The 27739-nt window shown below is 49.8% G+C and overlaps 1 protein-coding gene across 3 annotated transcripts in view; it reads right to left on the bottom strand.

Annotated features, from left to right (window-relative positions):
• The window catches only part of LOC116944795 (ras GTPase-activating protein nGAP-like), a 641297-nt gene that overhangs the window by 433230 nt on the left and 180328 nt on the right, over window positions 1-27739 (bottom strand). For all 3 annotated transcript variants that reach the window (XM_032958521.2, XM_032958519.2, XM_032958520.2), the window contains exon 3: window positions 4129-4249. In XM_032958521.2, the coding sequence (XP_032814412.2) occupies window positions 4129-4249 (121 nt within the window). The remainder of the gene's footprint in view (window positions 1-4128; window positions 4250-27739) is intronic.

The following is a 27739-nucleotide window of genomic DNA, read 5'->3' as shown; positions in this document are numbered from 1 at the left end:
CCTTCATAGATGCACGCTAACAGCACTTGCCCCTACAGTCTGTTAAAAGGCCATACGGGGGATGTTTGCCTTTCTAGTTAAAATAAAGTCTGGGTGTGTGTCTGGTTATTAATAAGTGTCAGTGTGTGGGTGTCTCGTTATAGCCACGTGTAAGGATGTCTGGTTAGGTGGGAGTGGTGGCACAATGGTTAGCACACTGCAACACAATCCTGGTATCCCAGGATTGATTCCTGGAAAGAGTTTTTGAGATGAGAGATTTTTGTATTGTTCAGGTCTGTCTGTAATTTTCATAGTTGTGATCAAAATGATCAACATTGTCACAACTTAACAATGCCGTAACGTTTGACGTTTTTAAATCATCTCCGTTAAAATAATTTTAATTACCGTGATTATGAATGTCTTTAACGCAATTGTAATCCTTCGAGTAATTTATGTTAACGATTTCCTATTGCAGAGATGACATTTAAAAATGACATTTTAAATCTATTTATACTTTCGTAAAAAATGTAATTTCAAAATTTAAGAAATCTAGTCGTTATAACTGCGCAACACTTGAGAAAAATACGTAATGAACCAAATGGCAATCATCGGATACACGACGTGCCCTTTCCAAAGAGCAAATTATAATTTTGGAAGAAAACAAACGATTTCATTAGCAAATTACCAAGTTCCCGAACATGATATACATGTTAAAAATAATAATCCATCGAGCTCCGTCAGACAGTTGCGAGCAATTTGAGGAGCGACAGTGTCGTACAATTTTTGCATCGTGGATGCACCGCACGTGTATTTCTCATTACTCATCCTGAAGGTCTCTTGCCTGACCCCCGAGAGGTCCGCGGGCATTGTACCGTGGGGTTCGCTTGTTGGGAGCCGGAGCTCCGTGCCGGGGGAGCTCCGTGTGTCCGTCGGGGACAGTGGGGCGGAGCGGCCCGTCCGTCTCATTCTCACAGCGGCGGGCGGGCGGGCGTGCGTGCGGGCGTGTTGAGCTGCTGCTCATCACCGCTACGGTGCTGTGATGTGATATTTTTCCTGTTGTTGAGGAAAGCCCGAAATGTCGCCTATTTCTATTAAGACTCAAAACGAAACTTTTTATTTATTTTACCAGGTAATGCCCACTGAGCTATACAGCTGTCGTTTTTAGAAGCGACCTGGCCACAAATTATAGCTCAAGCAAAGTGGCTTATCAAGTGTAAATGTATATAGCAGCCAAATAGTCTAAACGCGGATTTCTAAATGTGGAGGGGGGGAAAAAACGGAGGATCTGGAGGAAAAATCTCCACGACCACGGGGAGAGAGACACACAAACTCCAAATATATATAGCCAGGCATCGTCAGGATCGGGATCGAATCCATGAACTCCTGTATACCATGACTTAAAGCTTTCGTGACTGCAGGAATTCATATTCTTGGGTCTTTGAACCTATCTACGTGACTTTACCGACTTTACCGAAAGACCCAAGAATATCCTGTATACCAGGCGAGGTAGCTGACATCTCGCCACCGTGGCGTGCCAAATTACACACATTTGTTCCTCGGTGTTATTGACGAACGTGTTGAGTTTTTGGCTCGGATGGTCTGATACAGCGAGAATACAGTATTAGGGAAATGAGACACGACCTTCAGGAATTAGCATGTGTGTGATGGCCCCGCAGCGGTAAAGGGAGCAGCAGCGCACAGTCTAACGCTAGCTGTGCGTGTGTGCGTGCGTGTGTGTGTGTGTGAATAAAGTAACTTTCCCCTTTGAATAAAGTATGCCTCCATGGATTTTAGATCATATCCTTCTCTGTGATCGGAAGAAGGGTCATTGCCCGAAACTTTATCTTGAAATGCATTGTTTTTGTAATTGTAAAGCAGTGTTAACGAAAAATCCGGCACTTGTAATTCATCCTGTGCTCCCTTGAGTCTGACCAACAACGTTCCATCCACTGCTGGATGAAGGGGTCCCCCCATCCCTCGTGCTGTCACGACGCGTCAAATCCAATCGGCTCCCGCGCGCAATCGCTCCGTCTCCGCGGAGGTCGCCCTCGCTGGTGTGTTCGCTCATCGTCCGGCTGCCACTGCGTCGCCGGCCTCGACCTGCGGCTATTGCCCCTTCTAGCGATGCGTCCTGCCCAGGGCCGCTTGCTTTCCTGAACAGTTTTACGAGGGACATGATTTGTGTCGGTCTGTTGAAACCCCATGTGGTACTCTGTCCGTCCATTTTCTCAGCGCGATTCTAAGCGTGAATATTTTTCAGGCGCTTTGCACTCCAGCGGGGTGAGTGACAGCAGGTTTGGTTTCTCAAAACCAAACATGATCGTGAAAAGCAGCGTATACATGTTCTCTTGCATGAGATGTTATCTGAAATGCATTACACAGACCCTTCTATATGCACAGGCCTGTAGAGAGCCATTATTAGACCTTCGTTCAACATACGCCCGCTGTAAATCTCCCTCTCATTATACACTCTAATGCCTGTAATGCACGTGCTGTCAATTACACTCACTACGATATGTATGACGTCCTATAATCACCATGTCGTCAATTACCCTGGAATGCAAATCATTAACATCATGGATGCCTATTTATTTACAACTTTAATTATTGACTTTGTTATTTCATCAATATGTTGTGAAGAAATAAAATACACGACAGCAAAATTCAACCAGCTATGAAAATGTATCTGCCATGGGAATGTCGAACGTCCACCGCACGCTCAGTTCATACAGATTCATGAAGCAGCCCCCCCCCCCCCCCTCCTTAACCACCTTCCCGCTCATCTCTTACGGCCTTACCCTCTTCTCTATTGCCCATTCCCTTCCTCTTCCACTCCCCCCCCATGCGCCCCTCTACCGTGCTCGCCCATTCCTCATCCCTCGCACGCCCCCCGCCATCTAAATTATTCCTTTGTCGATACCCTTTTTTTAATAACGTTAAGCGCCTTGATCATAGGCGCCCTGCATAAATGTGTAAAATAAGATAAGCTTAGCGCCTTGTTTCAAGGTTGACTTACTTGTGCGTGTAGGCATAGCCACTCACAGCACAATCACGGCCCGCACCGTCGATTCACTACTGTGCGTCACCAAAGCCCTTTCCTCAACAACAGGAAAAATCACTTTTGTGGCCTGAACTTTCGGGAAACCGTGGGACAGCTACTCCCAGGAGGCCTCATTAGGAGAGGAGCCATCTCACAACGGAGGCATTGCAAAGAGGCGCAGCGGCAAGCCTCCACGCGCAGGCCACGCACCAGCCCCATTCTCAAGGGAATGGGGCTGGCACCTTCCTGGCACTGTACAACCGCAACTTGCTGCAGTTTACAAAAAAACGTAGTATTTCTAGATAAGTAGGAATTTAAAGTGCAGAACCTACACTTAACATTTTGAATAAATTAACTGCATTGTATTAAACGTGAAGAAAGTGCTGCGGGTATTAAAATAGCAAAAGTAGTATTTTGTGGAAACTCATAAACGTCTTAGACGGCACATTCACATATTCCATGCCACGTTCTCTGGGAGTGCGCTCAGGAACGTCAAAGAAAAGAACACACCGGGTCCAACATCATGCATCGGTGCAAGATTTAAAAAAAAATCAACACAAGCGGGACAGCAACCACAGCAATGGTGTCCAGCAATCGTTTGCAAAAGTTTGATTGCTGCGTTTGCATCAAATTCAAATGAGAACTCAAAGGAGTGAACATTGCAGAGTAGCCAAACTATCGGAGACTCCACTTAAATCCACGATGAATCTGGCTCGGATTGGTGGCTCACGGTGATGTAACCTACACGTTCACCTTGAATGACTAATTCTGCTCAATCCCGGTCGTGTGCGGTCTTGTGCGGGCTTTGGCGGCGACCGCACGGCCCGTGGGCTCCACTGCTGCACTCGCCCTCTCACCCCTCGCATTGTCCCGCAAAAGCTGCTCAAACCGATCGCAAGGGGCAAACCAGGCAGTGCCGCGGCCTCCTCGTCGAGACGAGAGACACGGACGCGCGTCGCAGACCTGCAGGAGCGTGTCTCAAACGAACCGTCGTCCCGAACTCCACAGGGCCTCGTTGGCGCGCCGCAACTTTCTTGCGCCGGGGGCGCGTGCCCGCACACAATCGGGCACTCGCGGTTTTGCCGGGGGAGCGCCGCAAGGCCACCTACCCGCGTCGACGTCGGCGGGACGCACGATGATGGGGCTGTCGGCGGGCACGCTGATGGCGCGACGCAGGATGCGCCCCTTGCACGACTCGGAGCGCAGCTCATGCAGCAGCTCCGGGCGGATCTGCGGGGAGCAGGGCAGGGAGGGAAGGGGGTGCAGCAGATGGCAGCGTCAGCGTCAGCGCCGCACACGTGCTCGGCTCTGACCGTGGCTGGCCGGCCACAGCAAGAGTTTATTCTGGATGCAAACTCAGCCACATCGTCCGGGGACTGTGCTGGCACTGCCTGCAGAAGAACAAACCAAACTATGTTCACCGTGTCCGTCATTAACGCCGCGGTAAAACTTAAAACATCCCGGTAACAAACGTAAATATATATACTACGGCAGAATGTCTCCTTAACACATCTGTCGCTCCACTTAAAAAAACGAAGTATTTTATACACATCACACCAGCCCCACGGGCAACTGGCAAGTGCATAGTATCAGCAGTATTGGTTCAACACAACCAAACTTTGGACTGATTTCAACATCAGCAGTCAGGATTGCTTGAACCAATGCTGGTGAACCACTAGCTGCTTTATAGGCACAGTCTGTGTTAGATATGGATCCTACTTTGATGCGAAATTACATAACCCACATTGCTGAATAATAAATTGATCATCAACAGAGTGCTCTATTAGTTGGGCGGCAAGGTGGCCCAGTGGTGACATTTGTGCCACGCAACTATAAAGGCCTGGGTTCAATTTCTTGGCTCGGGATCCTTTTCGCACGTAGTTTGTACGTTTGTATGTTCTCCCCCGAGTCTGTGTGGGGTTTTCTTCCAGGTTCCACCGGTTTCCTTCCCTTAGCTAAAACAAAATAAATAAATAAACAACCCATGCAATACAACCGGTGTTGGCCAAAACATCCCGATGCTGAAAATGTATCTGCGAATACCGCACTGGGATCCCACAGAGCGGCATCCGACGTCGTCATTGCCCCCCCCCCCCCCCACTATAGAAACGTGAGCTGGATCCCCCTCCCACTGAAAAAAAATTGAGACTGAGTGAGGCTCCCCGGTACTGCCGGAGCTGTAGTCAAGTTGTCCACGCTTAATCTCACGCGACAACTCGCGTACCACGGCGCGCATTTGAATTTGCGCGAACGACCCTCTCCCAAAAAAATCTACCGCGAATCATACTCCGTTGTGCATTACAAGAACCCCAACGCGCGCGAATTGATCATTTATAAAGCGCCCTCAAACAATCGTTCTCAGGGCGCTAATTAAAATAACGAAAAGTAAAAAAACATTCACCCAGAAATAAAACGAAGAGCTAGACACGAGGAGAGGAAAGGCAGAAGAGGCGGGAGCGGCGAGACGACACGCCGGCGTTTGGCCCAACAATGGAGCAAATCGACAACACGAATCCCCTCTGAGCTTCTTCCCGTGGAGGAGGAGGAATAAAAGGTCTTCGTCACCCAGAAGCTTATCTCACTGCTGAACAATTTAAGAGGTAGATCCATAAGCGTATTGCTCTTCAAACAAAAGCCACAAATAATTAAAAAAAGGTTGGGATTCTTAATTTGAAGCTTTCGTGACTGCAGGAATCCATACTCTTAGGTTCTTTCGTTATCATCAACACGTGACTTTACCGAAAGAACCAAAGAGTAAAGGTTGGGAAGTTTTGGAAGGCAAAATGCCAAGGTCGCATCATCGTGCAGGTGTTGATGATAATAATGTAAACTTGTAAAGTGCCACCCCATAGTATTTGCTCATCGCTCTCTCCTAGAGGGAGACAAACAGGACGACCCAGAAGCGTCAGGAAGAAGCACATATGAGCGGGGAAGCAGCAGCCACGTGGTGAGCACACCACCAATAACTGCCCAAGCTCTGCAGTCCTCTGTATATGAAGGTGTAATTTGCTAATTAATAGGCGTTCACATGTGGGAGGAAACTGGAATAGCCGGGGGAAACCCACGCCTTCTCCTGGTGAGCTAGAGTATGACATCTCGAGTATGACAACTCGACACCCACAGGAAGGGAGTTTCACAGCGTTTACGCGATCCACCAACCCTTGCTGCCTCCACAGTGCCGGATCACAGGCCCTGTAACCAGCATAGCCACCACCGCCCGGCTAATTGTTCGAATATGTTTCGGGTGTTTGGAGCAATCTACTTTCAAAAACAAATGCGCAGAAAAATATTCTTACGCAGTGGCACACGACGTAGACACACACAAGTCAATTGATTTTGCTGAATGTAGTTCTGATTGCAGCTCTCCTCTCTCTCTGCACTTGGCGAGACTTTGGATACAAATGAAACAGCGCACGTGGTCAAGAGCCTAATTATGGTCCCAACAAACCTCACTTTCGCTCGAATTGCTCAGCCACGACCATTGTGGAATTTCACGAAATCATCTCTTAGAGCTGCAATTGCAAACGGCGCTGAGGAGTCCGTGGGGGTCACAGCCACTTGTCGCAGGGGACGCGCGCTTGATCGCGTTTCACCGATTGGAATAAAATTTACTTGGGGGCTGATCCCCCCACTCCGGTTTTTAGGGGAGCGCGGAAGCCACGAGGAGTGGCCGACTGTGTTGCTCGCTAATGAGAACGACATTTCGAGCGGCCGCCCACCACCCACCGGCGAGTTACACAGGGCCCTTAATTGCACCATTTGCCTCTGAAACGGAGGCAGAGCTTGCATGGGCCCTAGATTTTTATGTTTTGGTTAATTCACCATGGGAACATTTAGAGAGAGAGGAACAAAAGCCCGTTAATTGGTGTGGGCATCAAGACGATGTCGGGGTGTTGTACCGCAGAGGAGATGCCACGGCCGTGGCTGAAGACTTGCAAGGCGTTGTGCCTTCAGATTCAAGCAAGCACTCTCGCTTCCCCGTGCTCAAACACTCATGCTCCGCTCGTGGCGAAATGTTAACTCCCTCGCCAGGTACGCAGGAGGACGTGGGTTCAATCCCAGCCCCAACGCCTGTATATTTGCGGTTTGCATGTCTCTCTCTCCCCGCGGTCGTGTGGATTTATCTCCGGGTCCTCTGGTGTTTCCCTCCACATTTAGAATCAGCAACGTAACGCGTTTAGAGCCTATGGCTGCTGCTGTACATTTCCACGTGATGGTAAGCCACTTCGTTGAGCTATAATTTGTGGCCAGGTCGCTTTTGAAAAGGCGCTACATAGCTCAGGGGGCCTTACCTGGTGAAATACAAATAGTTTAAAGCTGTATAGTGCCTATGAACACTACGCAGTATTCTGCGATAAAGTTCAACACAATAATAGTACCAGACCTCGACACAAATTAATTCCTGCTTCCCAAACAGGTAGCAATCCTCGTTTATAGCGTGCTGTATACATTTGAATATCGTTAGAATGTGCATTGTGCATCTCAAGCAGACCCGGCCGAGGCACGGGGAGCCGCGTGCGTTGTGCAACAGAGCTTCCTCAAGGGCAGTGGCCATGTCCTAAGGGGTACGTGAGGTGATTTATAAATGTGTGAAATTATATCGTACATGAGAGTCGCTGGTGAATAATCATGTATGAAGCTGCCAATGTAAAATAACTAGGATAATGTGTAAAGCCACGTGGTAACCTAGAACGATATAAAATACCTTTCTAAACTCAGTGATCGTAAACAATGTGGTTTACAAACGTAACCAGCAGGCGCGAACAGATTACTCGATTGCAGTTGCTAGCTAGTTAGGATACCTCACAAAATTGACAATTGTTTAAAATATTTTATTTCTCAGCACCATGATGGGTCAGGAAAGGTGGGGGGGGGGTACTCGGTTGAAACAAAATTCAACAAGGGGGGTCACAGTAGCCACGTGTCCATGCACGTGTCCATGCACGTGTCCATGCACGTGTCCATGCACGTGTCCATGCACGTGTCCATGCACGTGTCCATGCACGTGTCCATGCACACGTGCACGCTCGCGTTCGTGTCCATTCGTGCGTGTGCGTGTGTGCTCGTGCGCAGCGAGGTCAGGGGGCTCAGGGCGCTAGTCTTGTCGCAGCAGTCTGCGCGTAATTGGGGAGCTGCGCGAGGTGTCTGTGACCCCACCACGCACGAAGCTTCATACTGCGGAACTGGGACGATGTTACCTGGTAGACAGAAGTGTGCCAAGCAGCCCGAAGGGGCAGCTCGTCGTGATGTCTCGTGGCCAAAGACTGCCAGGCAGAGCCAAGGGGGCTGCGACCTATGACTCACGGACCCTATTATATTTTGGATTGCTCCCGTCTGCGGATTGAACGTGTGTGGAGTGTTGAGCGTCCCTTCCCTCGTATGTGTGAGGTTTCCTCCGGGTACTCGACTCCCCTCCCACACGAAGCCAAACACTCAATGGCTGCACTGCATTGGATTAACATCCCAATGGAGGTAAGGGTGGAGCCCTGCAGTTGCTCGTTCACACCACTCGGACCTTCACTCGAGCGAGCCCTTCAACAGGGTATTTTGGGATACCCTTCCATCCCAGCCATACATTTTGGAACAGGTGAAAGTACCCACACTTTACCCCACCACACTGGCCTGCCAATCGACTGCGGTGAACCCATTTACGTTAATACTGCTGCACGAGCAGGTCCCCCAGGTTGGAATGACGCGGCCATCCGCCCGGGAGGGACTTTCCTTGGCAAGTGAGGCTGTGGCGGTTCCGACACGTGTTCTCTCGCCACGTCGACTAAACAAACACAGGCAAGACACACGGACACAGTGAAGACACACAGCAAGCAGCAGGCGGACGCCAGGAGGATCCTGAGCCAAGTGGGCTTGTCACTGGCCGTTAGGAACACAGTCAGTGCTTACGGAACGTACGTTCGTCGAGGAAGCTCATTGACGTTGGCAGTTGGCAGCTGTGGGATAGGCAGCCAGAACGTTGATAATACTGGACAGCTCAAGCGCAGGAAGCGTGCGCTCCAGAGGCCACAGCTGACTTGGAATGTTGTGGAGGGACTGGGTCTAGCTCTGTATATTTGGAGTTTGCATGTCTGGCTCTCTCCCCGTGGACGCGTGGATTTCTCTACGGGTCCTTTGGGTTTTTCCTCCACATTTAGAAACATGCGTTTAGAGTGTTTGGCCGCTATACATTTCCACACAATAAGGCACTTCGTAAAGCTGTTATCTGTAGTCAAGTCCCTTCTGAAAGAGAACTCTATTGCTCAGTGGAATTTACCTGCAAAAATAAAATAGTTTTGGAATACTTTAGTTACTGAACTCGATGTTTCCCCTTCACTGTTTCTCAGCAAACCTCCACCAATCCACAACGCCTTGCTGTGTGCCAAGTCAGCCACTGGTACAGCCGGACCACCGCCCGGAGCTCTGAGCTGTCGTTGCAGTACAATTCTTACAGATGTGCAATCATCCCTGAGAATCTAGATTTGAAGCTTTCGTGACCGCGGGGATCCATACTCTTTGGTTCTTTTGGTAAAGTCACGTAGAAAGAACCAAAGAGTATCATCCCTGAGAATTATAGTAACAAATGCTGTATTGGCAACAATTGGCTTTCGAATGGGGCAATTACGAAATGACGATCTGATTGTGTAGTACTGGAGTACACAAATCTGAAAATAACATACAATTTAACTGTTATTGGCCAAACATGATAATGCTGACGAATTACCTGCAAATTACCTGGTTTTGTTTGTTTGTACATTTGTCATATTTTGAAACCCAGGTAACACTTGAAAGATGAGACTGTTCTGGTCCCTGGAGTTCTGAACCTGTTGAAATGAAAATGAACTTTCCAAAATTGAAAATTGCCACGAAATAAACCCAAAAAAGTAAACGCATGCGGCCGACACGACGCCAAGGAGGGAGACGCAAACACGGCACGCAGCCACATCCACACTCACGCGGAAGGCAACACGCAATATCCAACAGCTTTAAAAGTGCACTTGCTTACAATTCTGCATCGGTATAACCCACGTTACAAAACGTGTATGCAGCTTCCGCTCTGACGGTTCTGTTACCGGGTCTGTGACAATGCCTCTCGCTCGCTATTCGGTGAAACGTCACCATTTTGGGGGGGGGGGGGGGGGGTCGCGATTCAACTCAACGACCTTCTCGGTGTAAACGCAGCAGTGATCGTGGCCCTCTAGTAGCTGCAGGGATGACACGGACTCACTACAGCGCCACAACAAATTAGAAATCAACGACTCTTCACTCGCGCCAATCAATGCCGGCGTCGAAAGTGCAGGAATGCATTTTGACGGATGAATAGATGCGTGATTACAGTGCATCAGTAGCATATTACTGTACGATAATAATTTACATTTATAACGTGCATTTCATCCGTAGATTCCAATGCATCACTGCGTATGAAAAACAGGAAATAAACAGAACCTGCAGGGTGAACGGCCAGAACTAGAGAGTAAATGCCAGTTTAAAGAGACGAGTTTTACACATTCCTGCGGAGGGAGTTGGTAGGAACGTTGGGTTGCTCGGTCAATGGTTAGGGTCAACGGGGGCGTGGTGTATTCCGCAAATATGCCCGACTGTGAGGGCGGGCACAAGCCGGCGTGAGTAGGTCCCACCCTCCCCACCCAGGTCCCACCCTCCCCACCCAGGTCCCACCCTCCCCACCCAGCTCCACCCTCCCTACCCAGCCTCTCCCCACCCGCCCCTCCCCACCCAGCCCTTCCACACCCAGCCCCCCCCCACCCTCCCCACCCTCCCCTCTCCACCCAGCCCCACCCCTCCCATTTTTGGATGCACGACGGATGGACACAATAATCCCCTGTGGGCTGGTGGTGTAACCAGGAGGTTCCTACCAGTAAAAGACAGACTTAAAATTACCCCATGAATACAATCCCAGACAGAAGGGGAAAAATATGAATGTGTCTTTATGGCCAAGCTAGCATGCAGCACCGCTCACTTACATTGGCAATCCTGAACTAATGGTGGAATTAATCACATTAATTTCAGCTTGTACACTGTAAAATAAACGATTTCTATTTGAGCAGGTAAGGCCCAATGGGCTATACAGCTCTTTTTCAGAAGCGACCTGGCCACAAATGAAAGCTCAATGAAGTGGCTTATCACGTGGAAAATTATAGCAGCCAAATACTCGAAGAAAATGTGGAGGGAAAGAACGGAAGGACCCAGAGAAAAATCCACGCGACCACAGGGAGAAGTGCAAACTCAAAATATACAGGTGTCAGGGTCTGGATCGAACCCACGACCTCATGCATACCAGGCGAGGTAGTTAACATTTTGCTATTGCGGCGTCACAGTGTTCGCTCGCTCTCAGAGAGAACGACTCCGAGGTGTGTGGAACCGGGGACAGGCGGGAGCGCAGCCACACGGTGAGCAAGCACCAATACATGCCTAAGCTCTGCGGTCCTCTGTATATTAGGGTGGTATCGGTCAATTCATGAGTGTTTGCTATAACAGGGGCCAGTCTATCCAGAGAGAAAAATAAATCTGTTTACTTTACACAAAGTGGTACTGATTTGATTAGCCCTGGAGAGAATGATAGGATGAATGGAGACTTTCAATAACATATGAAAACAAGATCCAACTAAACCCTATGAGTGGCAACAGAAGTTTAATGATGTAGTGGTTTAAGATAAATTTCCATTATTGCACGAGTTTTTAGCACGGTTTTTTGTTTCGTTAAGTTTTTGGGATCTCTATTTTTAAATGTTGGGAGAATTTTGCACCGACGCAAACCCGGAACACGCTGGACCACAGTGCCGCTTGGCAAATACCAGGGGACACTGGGTCCAGGCACACGGAGTCAGGGTGAAAAAAAAACTCATTACGCTCACCCACCTACGCTCACATTATTCCCCTGGGTTGGCTCAGGATTAAGCCCGAGCCACCGAATATATGAAATTTTTCAACAACCAACCCCCTCCCCCCGCCAACTTCCAGACAAAAAGGCAGAGGGGAACACCGCGTGCCCAAGCATTCACTCCATTCAAAACCTGACAGGCAATGTTTTTATTACAATAATTAACAAGGTTTTAATTAAATTAAGTGTGCTCATGGATGTTCATGGGAAATAATAATGGTTGCTGGCTAAGAGATACCCTATTTGCTAATTGCGTCTCACTAATGATTAATTAGCCGGAAGAACGAGGGCTCTAATTGTCAAGATATGCCGCCTTGCTTATCGTGAAAACATCACATTTAGGCGCGTACTTCTAGAAATTGAAAAAGCACTGCACCAGCCTGTGCATTGCACCAACTTATATATGAGTGCCGACGGCATCTGCTATGGGTCGTGTCTTCTGATCACATGTGGGGATGTGAAAACAAACGAACAAACGGGTTCGAATCACACGTAACACAAAGCGCAATTCATGATGCGCACGTATTTCCCACATCGGACGCATGTTCAATAGTGAACTCGGAGGAGCTGAACCAGAGCTCAAAGTCGCTCATATGCCAGCCTGATCGGGTGAGAGCCTGGACGGGCGAGGTCCTTGAGCTGCCGCGTGTAGGTGGAAGGTGCTTGGATGCTGAGTTATGTGCAATGGGAGAGCGTTCCAGATGGCTGCAGGTGCAGCGACGTAGAGACGCGACTCGGCTAAGAGAGTCCTGGGTGCGGGCACGGTGGCCGGGTTTGTTCGACCAACTCCTTCGGATGCGGCACCCATCGCTGTGTTGCGTCGCGTCGAGTGAGAAGGATGGAGAGGTCACGGTGGAAGACCTTGAACAAAAAATCTCGATGTACTGTATCCTCTATACAGGACAATACTGCTACGTATTTGATTCTACGCTCATACCCTTTACAGGGGAAGTTCAACATCTTTAAACCTTGCTCCTTCATCTCCATATCCCCCCCCTCCCCCTTTTTAATGTGTAAAAAAAAATCCACAATTTTTGTTACACATTAAAAACTTACACGAGAAACGTGTTCCCTAATTATGCGACAGCGTGCGGTAAGTCCTTGACTTACAACCACAATTCGTTCCGTGTAGTATGTTCGTAAGTCGGAACACGGTCATCTATTGTACTGTATATTCAAATGACCACGCACACATAAACACTCGCTCCCAGCACGAGACCGACTCCTTTACATCTCGCGGAGAATCGCACAGCTGGATAAAATAGTTCCACAGTTCAATTTGCAAGTGAGAGTGCGGGTGTCCGTAAGTGCGGGTGTCCGTAAGTGCGTGTGTCCGTAAGTGCGTGTGTCCGTAAGTTGAGGCAACCTTTTGTGGGGAGGGGGGTTATATTTACAACAATCGAGCCAGATGTGCTGTGAGTGTGCTGCTCACAGCCAGTTAAGAAGTTTAAATCCTGGTTGGGGGTCGACTCGGCCCACCAGCCCTCGCAGGTATGGGGGGGGGGGCGTTGATCAAATGAACACCGCTTTGTGAAGAAGGCAACAGCAGTGGTTGTAAGGAGAAGCCGGAGCTCACCACGGGGCGTGTTGTGGTGAGGAATTGAAGCGATGGCGCTCTTGCCTGCTGTAACTCACTTGTTTACCCACGGCTCAGGTGGTGTGGTGAGTAGTGAGACAATACCAGTGGTGGTGTGGTGTGGTGATGGGTGAGACAATACCAGTGGTGGTGTGGTGTGGTGATGGGTGAGACAATACCAGTGGTGGTGTGGTGTGGTGATGAGTGAGACAATACCAGTGGTGGTGTGGTGTGGTGAGTAGTGAGACAGTACCAGTGGTGTGGTGTGGTGATGAGTGAGACAATACCAGTGGTGGTGTGGTGAGTAGTGAAACAACACCAGTGGTGGTGTGGTGATGGGTGAGACAATACCAGTGGTGGTGTGGTGAGTAGTGAGACAATGCCAGTGGTGGTGTGGTGACGAGTGAGACAATACCAGTGGTGGTGTGGTGTGGTGAGTAGTGAGACAGTACCAGTGGTGTGGTGTGGTGATGAGTGAGACAATACCAGTGGTGGTGTGGTGAGTAGTGAAACAACACCAGTGGTGGTGTGGTGATGGGTGAGACAATACCAGTGGTGGTGTGGTGAGTAGTGAGACAATACCAGTGGTGGTGTGGTGACGAGTGAGACAATACCAGTGGTGGTGTGGTGTGGTGAGTAGTGAGACAATACCAGTGGTGGTGTGGTGAGTAGTGAGACAACACCAGTGGTGGTGTGGTGACGAGGGAGGCAGACACCCCACAAGTGACACCGGAACCCCCTGCAGTCATTGTCAAGGGGGGCCCTGTTACCCGGGCAGTGACAGGGGAAGTAATAACCTCTGATGGTTCCAATTTCACAAAAGCACCGGCGATGCCCCCGGCGTGCCCGCCCGATGGGCTCCTAACCCCCCCCCCCTAACGCCCCTCCTCGGAGAGGCGAGGGCCTCGCGGCCAAGGGGATGATGAGCAGTGGCCGCGAGGCCGAGTCCGGGCAGAGCCGGCTCTGGGGTAGCTCGCACGACCGAGCGCCCTTGCAGCAGACGTTCGGGACGCCGTGCCGCAGGATGTGTCGACGGTCCCCGCTTACCGCGGCGCTCCCAAGTGAGCGTCCCCATTCATTTTGGAGCCGCCCTTTCGCTGGGAATAGTGGATTCTTTTTGGTGGCTGTTCTGAGTGACCCGGAGAAATTGCAGCTCCATCGCAGCTCTTCCCATTTGATGGGGCTGAACCAATTTACAGATGGATCATCCCATTGGCATTTCCTTCATCCCGTGTCAAGCTGTCATCGCAACTCTGGCCCCTCTCAAACGCTCCACCACGTCTAATGATCGAGCAGGGTATTGATGTCCGGTGTTTTACCCGAAGCACCACCCATCATCTCGTCTTTACAAATATGCACAGCAGAGCGGAAATGACAGTTGTTTATACAATTCTGAGAAAAAGGTCGTGCCCTAAATGTCATCTGTATAAGTCGAAGCATGATCAATGCTAAACTATGCACGTCTTTACATAATGTTACTTTTACATTTCACTCGTCTACAATACCAAAAACATTGCCTACTTTCCTCCATCTAATAAGTCTTCTTTGATTTATGCAATCCTCCACATTTATTTTTCATCCTTGACCCATATCTACAGCCGTACGTGTTGGCCGTACGGAAGCATAACAGGATTTCTCACTATTTTTCTGAACTGCAGCTGCGTGATTGAGGCGGCGGTGAGCAAAGGGTGGCGTGAGCCCGCGAGAGCGGTGGGTCACACAAACCCACGTGCGGTGGGTCACACGAACCCACGTGCGGTGGGTCACACGAACCCACGTGTGGTGGGTCACACGAACCCACGTGCGGTGGGTCACACGAACCCACGTGCGGTGGGTCACACGAACCCACGTGTGGTGGGTCACACGAACCCACGTGCGGTGGGTCACACGAACCCACGTGCGGTGGGTCACACGAACCCACGTGCGGTGGGTCACACGAACCCACGTGCGGTGGGTCACACGAACCCACGTGCGGTGGGTCACACGAACCCACGTGTGGTGGGTCACACGAACCCACGTGCGGTGGGTCACACGAACCCACGTGTGGTGGGTCACACGAACCCACGTGCGGTGGGTCACACGAACCCACGTGCGGTGGGTCACACGAACCCACGTGCGGTGGGTCACACGAACCCACGTGCGGTGGGTCACACGAACCCACGTGTGGTGGGTCACACGAACCCACGTGTGGTGGGTCACACGAACCCACGTGCGGTGGGTCACACGAACCCACGTGCGGTGGGTCACACGAACCCACGTGTGGTGGGTCACACGAACCCACGTGCGGTGGGTCACACAAACCCACGTGTGGTGGGTCACACGAACCCACGTGCGGTGGGTCACACGAACCCACGTGCGGTGGGTGACACAAACCCACGTGAGGTGGGTCACACGAACCCACGTGTGGTGGGTCACACGAACCCACGTGTGGTGGGTCACACGAACCCACGTGTGGTGGGTCACACAAACCCACGTGCGGTGGGTCACACGAACCCACGTGCGGTGGGTGACACAAACCCACGTGTGGTGGGTCACACGAACCCACGTGCGGTGGGTCACACGAACCCACGTGTGGTGGGTCACACGAACCCACGTGCGGTGGGTCACACGAACCCACGTGTGGTGGGTCACACGAACCCACGTGTGGTGGGTCACACAAACCCACGTACGGTGGGTCACAGAGTGCTGCTCTACCCGGGCCCGCTTAGTAAGCAGCAGACGCGACAAACATCGTAAATGAATATAAAATAAAAATCACATATCCAGAACTGGAAGAGAGGGCAATGAGACAGAGTACCTGTAGTAGACACAATTTCGATTTTCAGTGCATAGTTTCGTAAAAGTCTGCACGGGGATGGAACCTTGTGCCGATTAGTCGATTCTTACTGATGCACAAGTGAACGATACACGCGCCAAAGCACGCAGGGCACCGATCCGTCTGTGATGCAACGGGTCACACCGCCCCCTGCGGCCTCTAACACAAGTGTTACCACTCACCACAACATCAACAAATGTGTTCTCCAGATTTACAATCGCGACCCTGAATGGTGCCGATTTATGAAATCGCTAGTCTGCAGGCAGGCCTGCGTACGCGCAAGCGATCACCTTCACGCGCACGTTAACCAGCGCACACCGTGCACAATTGCTAAACGCCATGAGTGACACGTACTGTACTTTGTCTCCACACTTTACCTCAACCATGCTTTCCCTAAACTATTCATGACCTAAAAAAAACTGCTGTCCCAAAATAAGCATTAATCTCAGCTCTGACTTGTACTTAATTATCATATTTACGCATTGGTCCGGGAGCTAATCCAAGTCACTGCTAAGGCCAGACAATAGGGTGCCGATAGAGTTGACCTTTCCAGTTAATAATAAGTGTGAATTTGCAATGTTTACACTCTGTTGATACTCAAGCCGCACTTTCAGGTATACAGCCTTTGAGTTCGTTATGAACCTGGCAGGGGATACGCTCAGTCACCCCGACTCAGAGGGTAGATGCGATTGCCACTCGTCTCCTCCTTACATCTGGGGAGAAAAGACTGACCTCGAAAAGCGGGCCCCCACTGTGCGTACGTAATCACACGTACGCAACTCCTCTCGGACGGAGGAGCTCGCGTAGTCCAAGACTGCATTGGCGTGTCTGACACGTAATGCAACCCGTTCAGGAGAAGGAGTTTCTGATGGTGAGTGGTCCGCCGGGCGGACGAGCGAGTAGGAGGCAAACTTCTGAAGCGAGGCTCACAAATCCTCGTGCGCGCACACCTGCAATTAAAGTATCTCACGACAGCTGAGTACAAGTCCTGCACTTTTGGGCACAAAAAAATATTTGTGTCCACCGAAACCCAGGACAACCCGGGGTACAAGGTGGGTGCAATCCCTGCCCGGCGCCCTGCGTCTGACCTACGTGCCGTGGTGGAACTTTTATTCCGAACGCCCGAGTGGGGGGCCAATTTAAAAACGATTCAAACAATTTCTACTTTACCAGGTAAGGTCCACTGAGCTATAAAGCTCTTTTTCAGAAACGACCTGGCCATCACAAATGACAGCTCAACGAAGTGGCTTATCATGTGGAAATGTATAGCAGAGCACGTTTCTAAATGTGGAGGGAAAAAACCGGAGGACCCGGAGAAAAATTCACACGACCACGGGGAGAGAAACCTGCAAACTCCAAATATAGAGCAGGCGTCAGGGTCGGAATCGAACCCACGACCTCCTGAATATCAGGCGAGGGAGTTAACATCTCCTAGCCACTGTGGCGCCCCTTATCACCGTGGAAAAAGCGACTTTCCGCATGTGAGAGCACTCGTGTCCTTGGTTCCCTGCAGGGATGATCCCTTCCCACAGGGATATCAGTTAGAAGCCTTGAGTGGGGCCCTTTTGACCTCGCCGCGATGAGTGTGCCGGACCGCCGTGCCTGGAACCCTTCGAGAGCTGCTGGTAATTGTTTCACGAGAAGAGCAGCAGCGGACAGCGTCGCATTACTCACAAGCGATGGGAGCTTTAGATTTCATACGTTTGTCTCTCAGTTGTTGAATGGAGTAAAAAAAGGACGTGAAAAAAAACACTCATCATTAATTGGCCGATAACATCGCAATATACAACTCCAATGAAGCAGGACCCTACTGATCAAAGAGTTATAGGACTCAGTGTGGCTCTCCTGGATCAATCAATGTGTATTTTGAATTATTAGGTCTCTGATCTTGTGATTCCTAGAATACCTCCATCATTTCCATGCAGCACTGCCACAGCTTCCAACATCAATGGAGAGGTTTTCCCCAAGATATGGGAAGATCGATTTACATGGGACATGCCGCTGACTCGTATTGAGATCCTGAAAACTGACTCGTGGCGATTATCAGTGGCGGACGGAAACAAAAGAAAATAATTTCACTTGCGTTTAGAAAACTTGCGCTGTGGGTACAAGGCGCTGCTTAGTTCATTTAAATATAGACAGCTGTTATTAGAGTCTATCCAAAGGACATCCGGCCGTTGGCGCAAAGAGGAACACGTGGTTCAGAGAGCAAGCCCGAGTCGCAGAGATACTCCGATCACTGTTCAGAAAAGAGAAAGGGGCCTTGTGCAGGACGGACCGCCATAAGGGGTGATGGCCGACTGATGAGACGACTGGCGATGGCAGCAAAGGGAGACGAAAATGACGCACCCAAGAAGGATGACCACTGCGGAGGTGCAGCAACGAGATTGGCTCATGCGCAGGAGCGACATGGACTGTGGCATCGCAGAAACACTGCTCGATCTAGCAGTGGATTTACGACGATGATGGTGATTACTGTACCTGTACTGGGTATCCAAATGCAGAGTACAGTCCTAATATATGTCAGTTAACACGTTTACTGGGCACTTAAATTGCTTAAAGTTTGAGTTTCATTTGTTTAACTAGGTGACAACGTAAGAGACCAGGAGAGTCTCCTTTGCAAGAGTCACCTTAGTCACGAAAAATGACAAAATAAAAGAATGTGCAGCAATGAGGCGAATAGAAATCAGTGCAAAAGCAGCTGTGTCAATGAGACACATACAACCACAAACATAATGATGCCAAATAAGAGATTCCCTGTAGCACAAGTCAACTCAGGAAGAGTAGACTGGTGACCGGTACAATTACAATTAAGTTGCATTATAGAAACGTCAACTGATATGTAAACAGACATGGATGCATGTCAAAAGTGATTGCAAGTGACGTTATCGTGAAGAATGGACAGCTCAGTGTCAAACTATGACTTAGGAGGGAGAGTAACCGGGGACATTTTTAAAGCGATGGAATTCCAGACGTATGGGGCATTCGCCGATTGCCCGGGACCCACGTGGGGATTCTTTGTTGTTGTCTCGGCTACAAAGCACTGCAGAGCGGCGGACCATCGAAGATTCCGAGGGTTTTGGTCCTGAATAAACATTTTTTTATAGGTGAGGGAGTGTGTGGCGTTGTTCACACGTGAAATATGAATTTGGCCCCAGTTAATCTCCCCGCGAGTTGAAAGAAGGTGATAACCGGCCTCTTGGGGCAAAAAGAAAAGTATAAAACCTCGCAATGAATAACATTGTACGGTGTTTTGTGTTCGTTGACAGCCCGCTGCTGCATTTCTGGCGAGGCCCAGCTTTTCATCACACAACAATGAGGGGGCCCTTTCTGTCGCTCCCTCTCGCTTTTTCGCCCCAACATTTCACTGACAGCCGGTGCCATGTGTTCACCATGCGGCCCGTGAGCGCGCAAGCAACTGCCGCTGTAGATATGCAGAGCCGCAGAAGGCACGGGGGCGCATATCCGAGCAGCGGTGGCGGTGGCGGGTCCGCTTCAGGGAGATCGATCGAGTCAGGGCTGTTTTGTGCTGCTCCGGGCAACAAACAACGAGGCGCTCCAAGTTCCGTGAAAAACTATCGTCGGCAGTCCGTACGACACAAGGAGTATGCGGTATGCGTTCAGCGCACCGGGCGGGTTTTTATTTATTTGGCAAAGAATAAATAGCCACAATTATTGTTGTGCCTGAACCGCAATTTCCGAATCAAAAGTAAATAACGAAAATTGTACGTACAAGAAGTGGCGTACTGTACTCGTTTTACTCGCGTGAGGTTTACTCAGTTATTGGTGCGATGAGGGCTCAAGCAGGATACGAATAAACGTAAAACGGTGACGTCTTCTGATTTAATCTCCATCAGAGGTGTGCGGCATGGGGGTCTGGTGCGTTTGAGGACCTGAACGCGACGGCGCCATCGACTCCAATGAGAATGTCATCGTGAAGGCGGTGAGGTGAGGCGATGCACAAACGCCGCATCTTCACGCCTACAGCCGGCCAGCCATCGATAGGTTTATTGAACCGTAGTGGAATTTCGGCTTGATTCCCATCAATCCGCGTTCAATGCACGCAAGTCACTTTTTCACGCAAAACGCGTGAAAGATGGGCGGCACTACAAAAGTCGCCCCTTTTCGGCGGAGTTGAATCGTCACTGCCGCACACGGCACACGTTGCCCGGCACACGTTGCCCGGCACACGCGTCAGCGAGTCACGCGTCACACGCATCAGCGAGTCACGTGTCACACGCGTTAGCGAGTCACGTGTCACACGCGTTAGCGAGTCACGTATCACACGCATTAGCGAGTCACGTGTCACACGCGTTAGCGGGTCACATGTCACACGCGTTAGTATATCACGTGTCACACATGTTCTACAGGTACAACAAGGCGTGTGTTTCATGTTGTGTATTTGTGAGTTTTGTGTTATAAATATACTCTGTATTTCATGTTGTGTACGACTAGAGTCTATGGCCGTAATGCTCCCCAGCACACTCAACATGTCTCCTGCAGAGAGTCCACGTCAGAACTTGCACCCCCACACCCCCTGAAGGCATCACAGCGACACATCCTCCAGCACTAGCACTGAAGTAGCACAGACAGTGACACATCCTGCAGCACTAGCACTGAAGTACCAGACAACGGCCGACACCTTAGATCTCGTAAGTGCCCACCCACGACTGAGCATCTCAACACACCGTGCCCAGCGCCGCTCCGCGACCAGCCACAGGGCCCACTCTGGCCACCGGCGCACCGGCCCTGGAGGCCTCGGGCACTTCCAAACAGCCAGGAGCCAACGCGTTGAACCGAGTGACTTACAAACATCGGGTGGTGAATTCCGCTCGGCCCGTTTGCATCACTCTGGGGTCCAAATGGTTCCTAATGTGTCGTGCAGGGGTCGGGCAAGCAAAATAAAAATTAAAGCCGTTTTTTTCGACTTTGGTAAAAAAAATCTATATTTCAAGAGCCACTTACGGGCGTGAATACGACATTGCGGTCGTTACTAAATAACGTCACAAAGCAACAGTTAATTAAAGAGCCACCGCACGCGTCTCCGGAGCCGCAGGTTGCTGGCCCCTGGCCTAGTGGGAAGTCATCGGTGGTTATCCTTGGGCGCAAAGACTTCTCTCAGCCACGGGAATGTGGAATTTCTGCAATTTGGCAGTACGAGCAGCACTTCTTGCCGATAGGGGTGAGCTCTGCTCGGTTACATGTCGAGGGCCCTCCGACTCGACTTGAGAGCACTCGTGAAACCTCTAATTTACTTCGTTTTCAGACAGTGAAATTAGAGTCGTTTTTTTCTACGTATCTCTCTTCACTAAAACAATAAAAAAACGAATTTGATAATTGCGACCGTCGCTTCGTCTACCGCCGCGTTCAACCGTTACCCTAATTAACCCCCGACACGTTCGGTGGGACGTGCGAACGTCGCCGTAATGAAAATCAAAACCGCTTTTCAAATTTGGGCCTGATTAAAATAACCAGCTCTTAATGACCCTGCACTCTCCGCACGGCTCTTTCGTGAAGGCAGACGGCTCCATGCATGATGAGGACATTCCGTTACGCAGCAGCTGGCGACAGGAAAGTGCCACACACTGCAGCAGCAGGGACGGGGGAAAGAGTTCATCCGTCGGGTTTTTATTTTGCAGCAGCGAGCCGACCGTGGCCCCCCCACAAATGCGTAAACAGAGGGGCGGCACAGGAAGTTCAAATTGATGGAGAGGCAGCCTATGGATCGAAAGTTGCTCCCCATTTAGCTCAGTACTGAATGTGTAGGGGTGTTGTGGGAAGGAAACACAGTGTGGGAAGGTAACACACAATCACACCATGGTGGCTACAACCACGGCTGCTATAGCCCCGCCCTCAGTGCTGTATGGGTATAAAGGGCGGGGAGCCAGAGAGCTCGGGGCAGTGTGTTGGGGCCAAGAATGAAGAACCAGTGAAGAAGGAAGGCCGGCTAGATAGACCCTGGGACTTCCCTGACCGCTGTCCTTTTGAGGGCCGGCAGGGCAAGCCAGTGGTGCGGCCCCAGAGCCTCAGAGCCGGAGCCCTTTTAAGGGTCGGTCTGGTTGGTGGGGTGCCGTGGTCTGTGCCATGACCAGGGCCAGAGCAGATAGCCTCCTCTAGCGCCTGTGGCGGAGGAACTGGGAGCACAGGAGTTAGTTAGGCTAGATAGCCTAGGGGTGTCCCAGCGTGTGTACGGGTGAAGGGGCCGTTACCCCTTCCAGTGTAACCCTTGTTAAGCTTGAATAAACAGTGCTGCCTCTACTCCACCGTCTCCGTGTCCCGTGAACCCACTACATATGTATAAACGGAGGCAGCGTATTCGCGCGGATGTTAATCGAACGTGCGTGCTGGGGATAGCATTAAGAAAGAGGCGTAAACATTTTTTGAGTCAACGTGTTTAAGGGAACACGAGGAATCACGGCAACTAAAGTGAAATGTCAAATCTATACTTGACATGACTACAAGTGGGCAGAAGGCATACACTGGGACACAACGTGGATGTGGGTTCGGCGATGTGAGAAGCCAAACATCGCTGATCCTATGCCAAGGGCTGACCTTGGCAACAGCAATATGGAATTTCCGCAATCAACAAAAACATCGATTACGAATCATAATGTAAGCACTCATTCATTGGCCGATAACACCTTAATATATAGAGGACCACAGAGTTTGGGCAATCATTGGTGCCGGCTCATCGCGTGGCTGCCTCCCCGCTCATCTGTGGTTCCTCCTCATGCCTGTTGTTCTGTCTCCTTGAGATTGAACGAATACTGTGCGGTGTGTTAGAAGTTTAAAATTATTATATCGGGTATGCAAACCTACGTGTTAAGTGAACACACACTGTGATAGCAACAACACCCGCCATTCGCCACTAAGTGGAGGTGACGTCACCACGACGCTTGTGCCAGGCTATGTGCACCTTGAGGCCACGTGAAGTGTCGAACGCCCGCTGGCAGGAGGTCACAGGGCAGACCCAAATGCCACAGGTCGACTGACTGAGACAACTGGCTGATGCACCACCTGTGCCCGCTACTGTGCCAACTTGCTGTGCTTTAGTCACCCGGCGCTCCGCTCGTTGTTGTGAGTGTCGCTACTCCGCACTCCGTTGTTGTTGGAGGGCAACTGCCTCCAACTGCCCAGTAGCGTCCTTCACGAGCCGCCTCCACAGAGGCCGATCTTGACACCGCTGGTACCAATCATTGGCAAGTCCACTCAGCTCCACATCCTCCTGTACCACATCACTCCATCTCTTCTCTAGCCCGTGCCGCGTCTGTTTCGTCCCCTCAATCCGGCCGAACAAAAGCTGTTTAGGGCATGCGGTAGCTGGGCATGCGGGCTACATGGCCCAGCCAACACAGCCTTGCCTGCCGGAGGAGCTCACCAATGGGACTTTGTCCAAATCTTTCAAGGATTTGTGAGCTCCTCACACAATCCAGCCTGGTTAAACCTAGGATGGATCATAGGCAGGCCAGCCTAAATGTTTCTAACCGGCGAAGATGTTCCATTAGGGGGGTCCACATTTCGCAAGCATAGAGAAGGGAGGGAATGATCGTGGCCGAGAAGACCTGAAGCTTCTTGCGGAGCAACAGACCAGGTAGCTTCCACACAGCATTACGCAACTGATGAAACGATAACTCCGCTCGACTGATTCGGAGTGAGACCTCTGCTGTTAAACCGGAGCCAGTCATGAGCACACTGCCCAGGTATGGGAAACTCTCCACTCTCTCCACAACTGCCCCATCACTAATTGGGAGTTGTGGGGGTGGAGTGTCCGATGGTACAAAATACCCAAGCAGGTGCTTGGTTTTGGTGGGGCTGATGGTAAGGCCCCACCTCTTAGTGGCAAGCTCCAGGTTCAGCAGCAGCGTATCCAACTCCTCCTCTGAGTGAGAAGCAATTACCAGATCATCGGCATACGTAACATGGTTGAGCAATAGGGAGCCATCCCTTGACCATACCCGGGCATCGATCCCATTGTATTTCGATCCCATTGTATTTTGTACCAGATTAAAAATCCTCCGGTACAGCTATTGAAGGCTTCACGAACTACGTGGTCGACTCCCGGCCACGTAGTTTTACCCGGGCCCGCTCACCATCATGAAGGTTCTTAATGATCGTGAGCAGAGGGTCAGGTGCTCCAAAAGCACGAAGAACAACCCAGAGCCCAGGCCTACTGATGGTAACATAGACCTTTACCAGGTCAATAAAGCAGAGATGTAGGTCTTGTTGGAATTCCCTACATGTCTGCTATACAGTGAGGGAAAAAAGTATTTGATCCCCTGATGATTTTGTACGTTTGCCCACTGACAAAGAAATGATCCATCTATAATTTTAATGGTAGGTTTATTTGAACAGTGAGAGACAGAATAACAACAACAAAATCCAGAAAAACGCATGTCAAATGTTATAAATTGATTTGCATTTTAATGAGGGAAATAAGTATTTGACCCCCTTTCAATCAGAAGGATTTCTGGCTCCCAGGTGTCTTTTATACAGGTAACGAGCTGAGCTTAGGAGCACACTCTTAAAGGGAGTGCTCCTAATCTCAACTGAGATTAGGAGCACACTCTTAAAGGAAGTGCTCCTAATCTCGGCTTGTTACCTGTATAAAAGGCACCTGTCCACAGAACCAATCAATCAATCAGATTCCAAACTCTTCACCATGGCCAAAACCAAAGAGCTCTCCAAGGATGTCAGGGACAAGATTGTAGACCTACACAAGGCTGGAATGGGCTACAAGACCATTGCCAAGCAGCTTGGTGAGAAGGTGACAACAGTTGGTGCGATTATTCGCAAATGAAAGAAACACAAAAGAACTGTCAAGCTCCCTTGGCCTGGGGCTCCATGCAAGATCTCACCTCGTGGAGTTGCAATGATCATGAGAACGGTGAGGAATCAGCCCAGAACTACACGGGAGGATCTTGTCAATGATCTCAAGGCAGCTGGGACCATAGTCACCAAGAAAACAATTGGTAACACACTACCCCGTGAAGAACTGAAATCCTGCAGCGCCCGCAAGGTCCCCCTGCTCAAGAAAGCACATATACATGCCCGTCTGAAGTTTGCCAATGAATATCTGAATGATTCAGAGGACAACTGGGTGAAAGTGTTGTGGTCAGATGAGACCAAAATGGAGCTCTTTGGCATCAACTCAACTCGCTGTGCTTGGATGAGGAGGAATGCTGCCTATGACCCCAAGAACACCATCCCCACCATCAAACATGGAGGTGGAAACATTATGCTGTGGGGGTGTTTTTCTGCTCAGGGGACAGGACAACTTCACCGCATCAAAGGGACGATGGACGGGGCCATGTACCGTCAAATCTTGGGTGAGAACCTCCTTCCCTCAGCCAGGGCATTGAAAATAGGTCGTGGATGGGTATTCCAGCATGACAATGACCCAAAACACACGGCCAAGGCAACAAAGGAGTGGCTCAAGAAGAAGCACATTAAGGTCCTGGAGTGGCCTGGCCAGTCTCCAGACCTTAATCCCATAGAAAATCTGTGGAGGGAGCTGAAGGTTCGAGTTGCCAAACGTCAGCCTCGAAACCTTAATGACTTGGAGAATCTTCTTTGGTTCTTTCGGTAAAGTCACGTAGAATGAGAATAAAATAATAAATTGATAAAATAAAATAACACAATAATATTCTCACGACGTTTCGGCCACAACACAAGCGGCCTTCATCAGGTGAAGGGAGCGAGACTGTCTGGTAGGACAGCGCTGGAGTGAGAGAGCCACGTTCAGATCACGGCTTTTAAGCTGTGTGAGAGGAACAAAGAGCCTTGACGAAGGAATTAGCATAAAATTTAGCATTGAAAAGGCTGAATGATTAGCTTGTGACTGGTCACAGAAATTGCTATGTTAAAAGTTAAAGCATACACCTCCGCAGAGGCACCCATTGTTAAAAGGAATTAGCATAGAATTTAGCATTGAAATAGCTAAATTAAGGCATTCGCTTGTAACTGCTACAGAAATAGTTACGTTGAAGTCAGAGCATACACATTCACCGAGGCACTTAGTACAAATCAAAACAGGAGAATTTAGCATTGAAATAACTAGGCGAATTTAGCATTGAGCTATTCACAGTACTATATAGTGAACCAATAAAAACTAAAATATAAATTACCTTCATGTTATCAATAAACTCTATATTCTCCAATCAGCTAAGCTACCAACCATAAGTCGTTATATATCACAATGCTATATGGCGAAAAAATGGGTGGATTCTTACCCTCAAATTTCCGTACCACGGATAGCTACGGGCCCCGTTCAGACGGACGAGTTCGTCCATGGTCGGAACAGAGGAGGGGGAGAGACAGCTGCGAAGCCCTAGTATACTCCATGTTGTAAACCATACCATTAACCGTGGTGTGAGAGGTATTAAGAGGCAATGCTGGCGAAAGAGCTGCGGTCTGAAGGTCATCGTAAAATTACAATTAATTAAGAACAGAAATGATTTAACACATCTTTCCAGTGGTTACTAAGCCTGAATCCATCTTCTCGGTTGAAATTGTCTCTGTGCTTGTATATGTGAATGGCCTCATGAACGAAACTCTCATGGTAGCCAGTTGGTTTGCAAAGAACCTCCGTCTTGGAGAAGTCAATGTCATGTGAGCCCACTGAATTGTAACAGTGATCTGCCACGGCAGAGGAGTTCGTCTTACCGTGTTTCAAGTCTGCTTTATGTTCGCGGATGCGGTCCGAGATATGTCTTTTGGTTTCTCCAATGTAGCTACTACCACAGAGGCACTTTAGTTTGTAAACGCCCGGGTACTGTATGTCTGGAAGAGCATCTTTTACAGATGGAACTAAATCACGGATTTTGTGTACTGTGTTGAATCGGACCTGGATCTTGTGTTTATTCAGGATTTTGGAGATCTTTTTAGTGACCCCTGCAATGTAGGGTAAGGTGATGGTTTTGAGTGGCTCCACAAGAGGATCCTTCTTCATGACTGGAGTGATGGCTTTGCGGATTGTGTAGTCGGAGTAGCCATTAGCCCTGAGAGCCTGGTGTACGTGCTTGAGTTCACTGGTAATGTGTTCCTGGTCGGAAATGCATTGGGCTCTATGGTATAGAGTCTTGATGAGGCAGTTCTTCTGGGATGGATGGTGGTGGGAATCCGGTTTCAAGTAAGCATCTGTATGGGTAGCTTTCCTGTAGACAGAGTGGCTCATTGAACCATCATGTCTCCTTTTAATTAAGACATCCAGAAAGGGTAGTTTGCCATCTTTTTCGACCTCCATGGTAAATCTGATGGCTGGGTGTATGGAATTGATGTGGTCGCGGAATTGGTCTAGAGCAGGCTGGCCATGTGGCCAGATGACAAAGGTGTCATCAACGTACCTCTTCCATAAGGTCGGGCGTAGAGTGGCAGTCTGGATGGCGTCAGTTTCAAATTTTTCCATGAATACGTTGGCTACAACCGGAGATAGGGGGGAGCCCA

This window comes from Petromyzon marinus, chromosome 22 (genome assembly GCF_048934315.1).
Source record: "Petromyzon marinus isolate PM22_M1 ecotype Great Lakes invasive population chromosome 22, UKy_Petmar_22M1.pri1.0, whole genome shotgun sequence".
Lineage (NCBI taxonomy): Eukaryota > Metazoa > Chordata > Hyperoartia > Petromyzontiformes > Petromyzontidae > Petromyzon > Petromyzon marinus.
The sequence above is the reverse complement of the archived record's forward strand: the minus strand, read 5'-3'. Positions and strand labels throughout refer to the sequence as shown.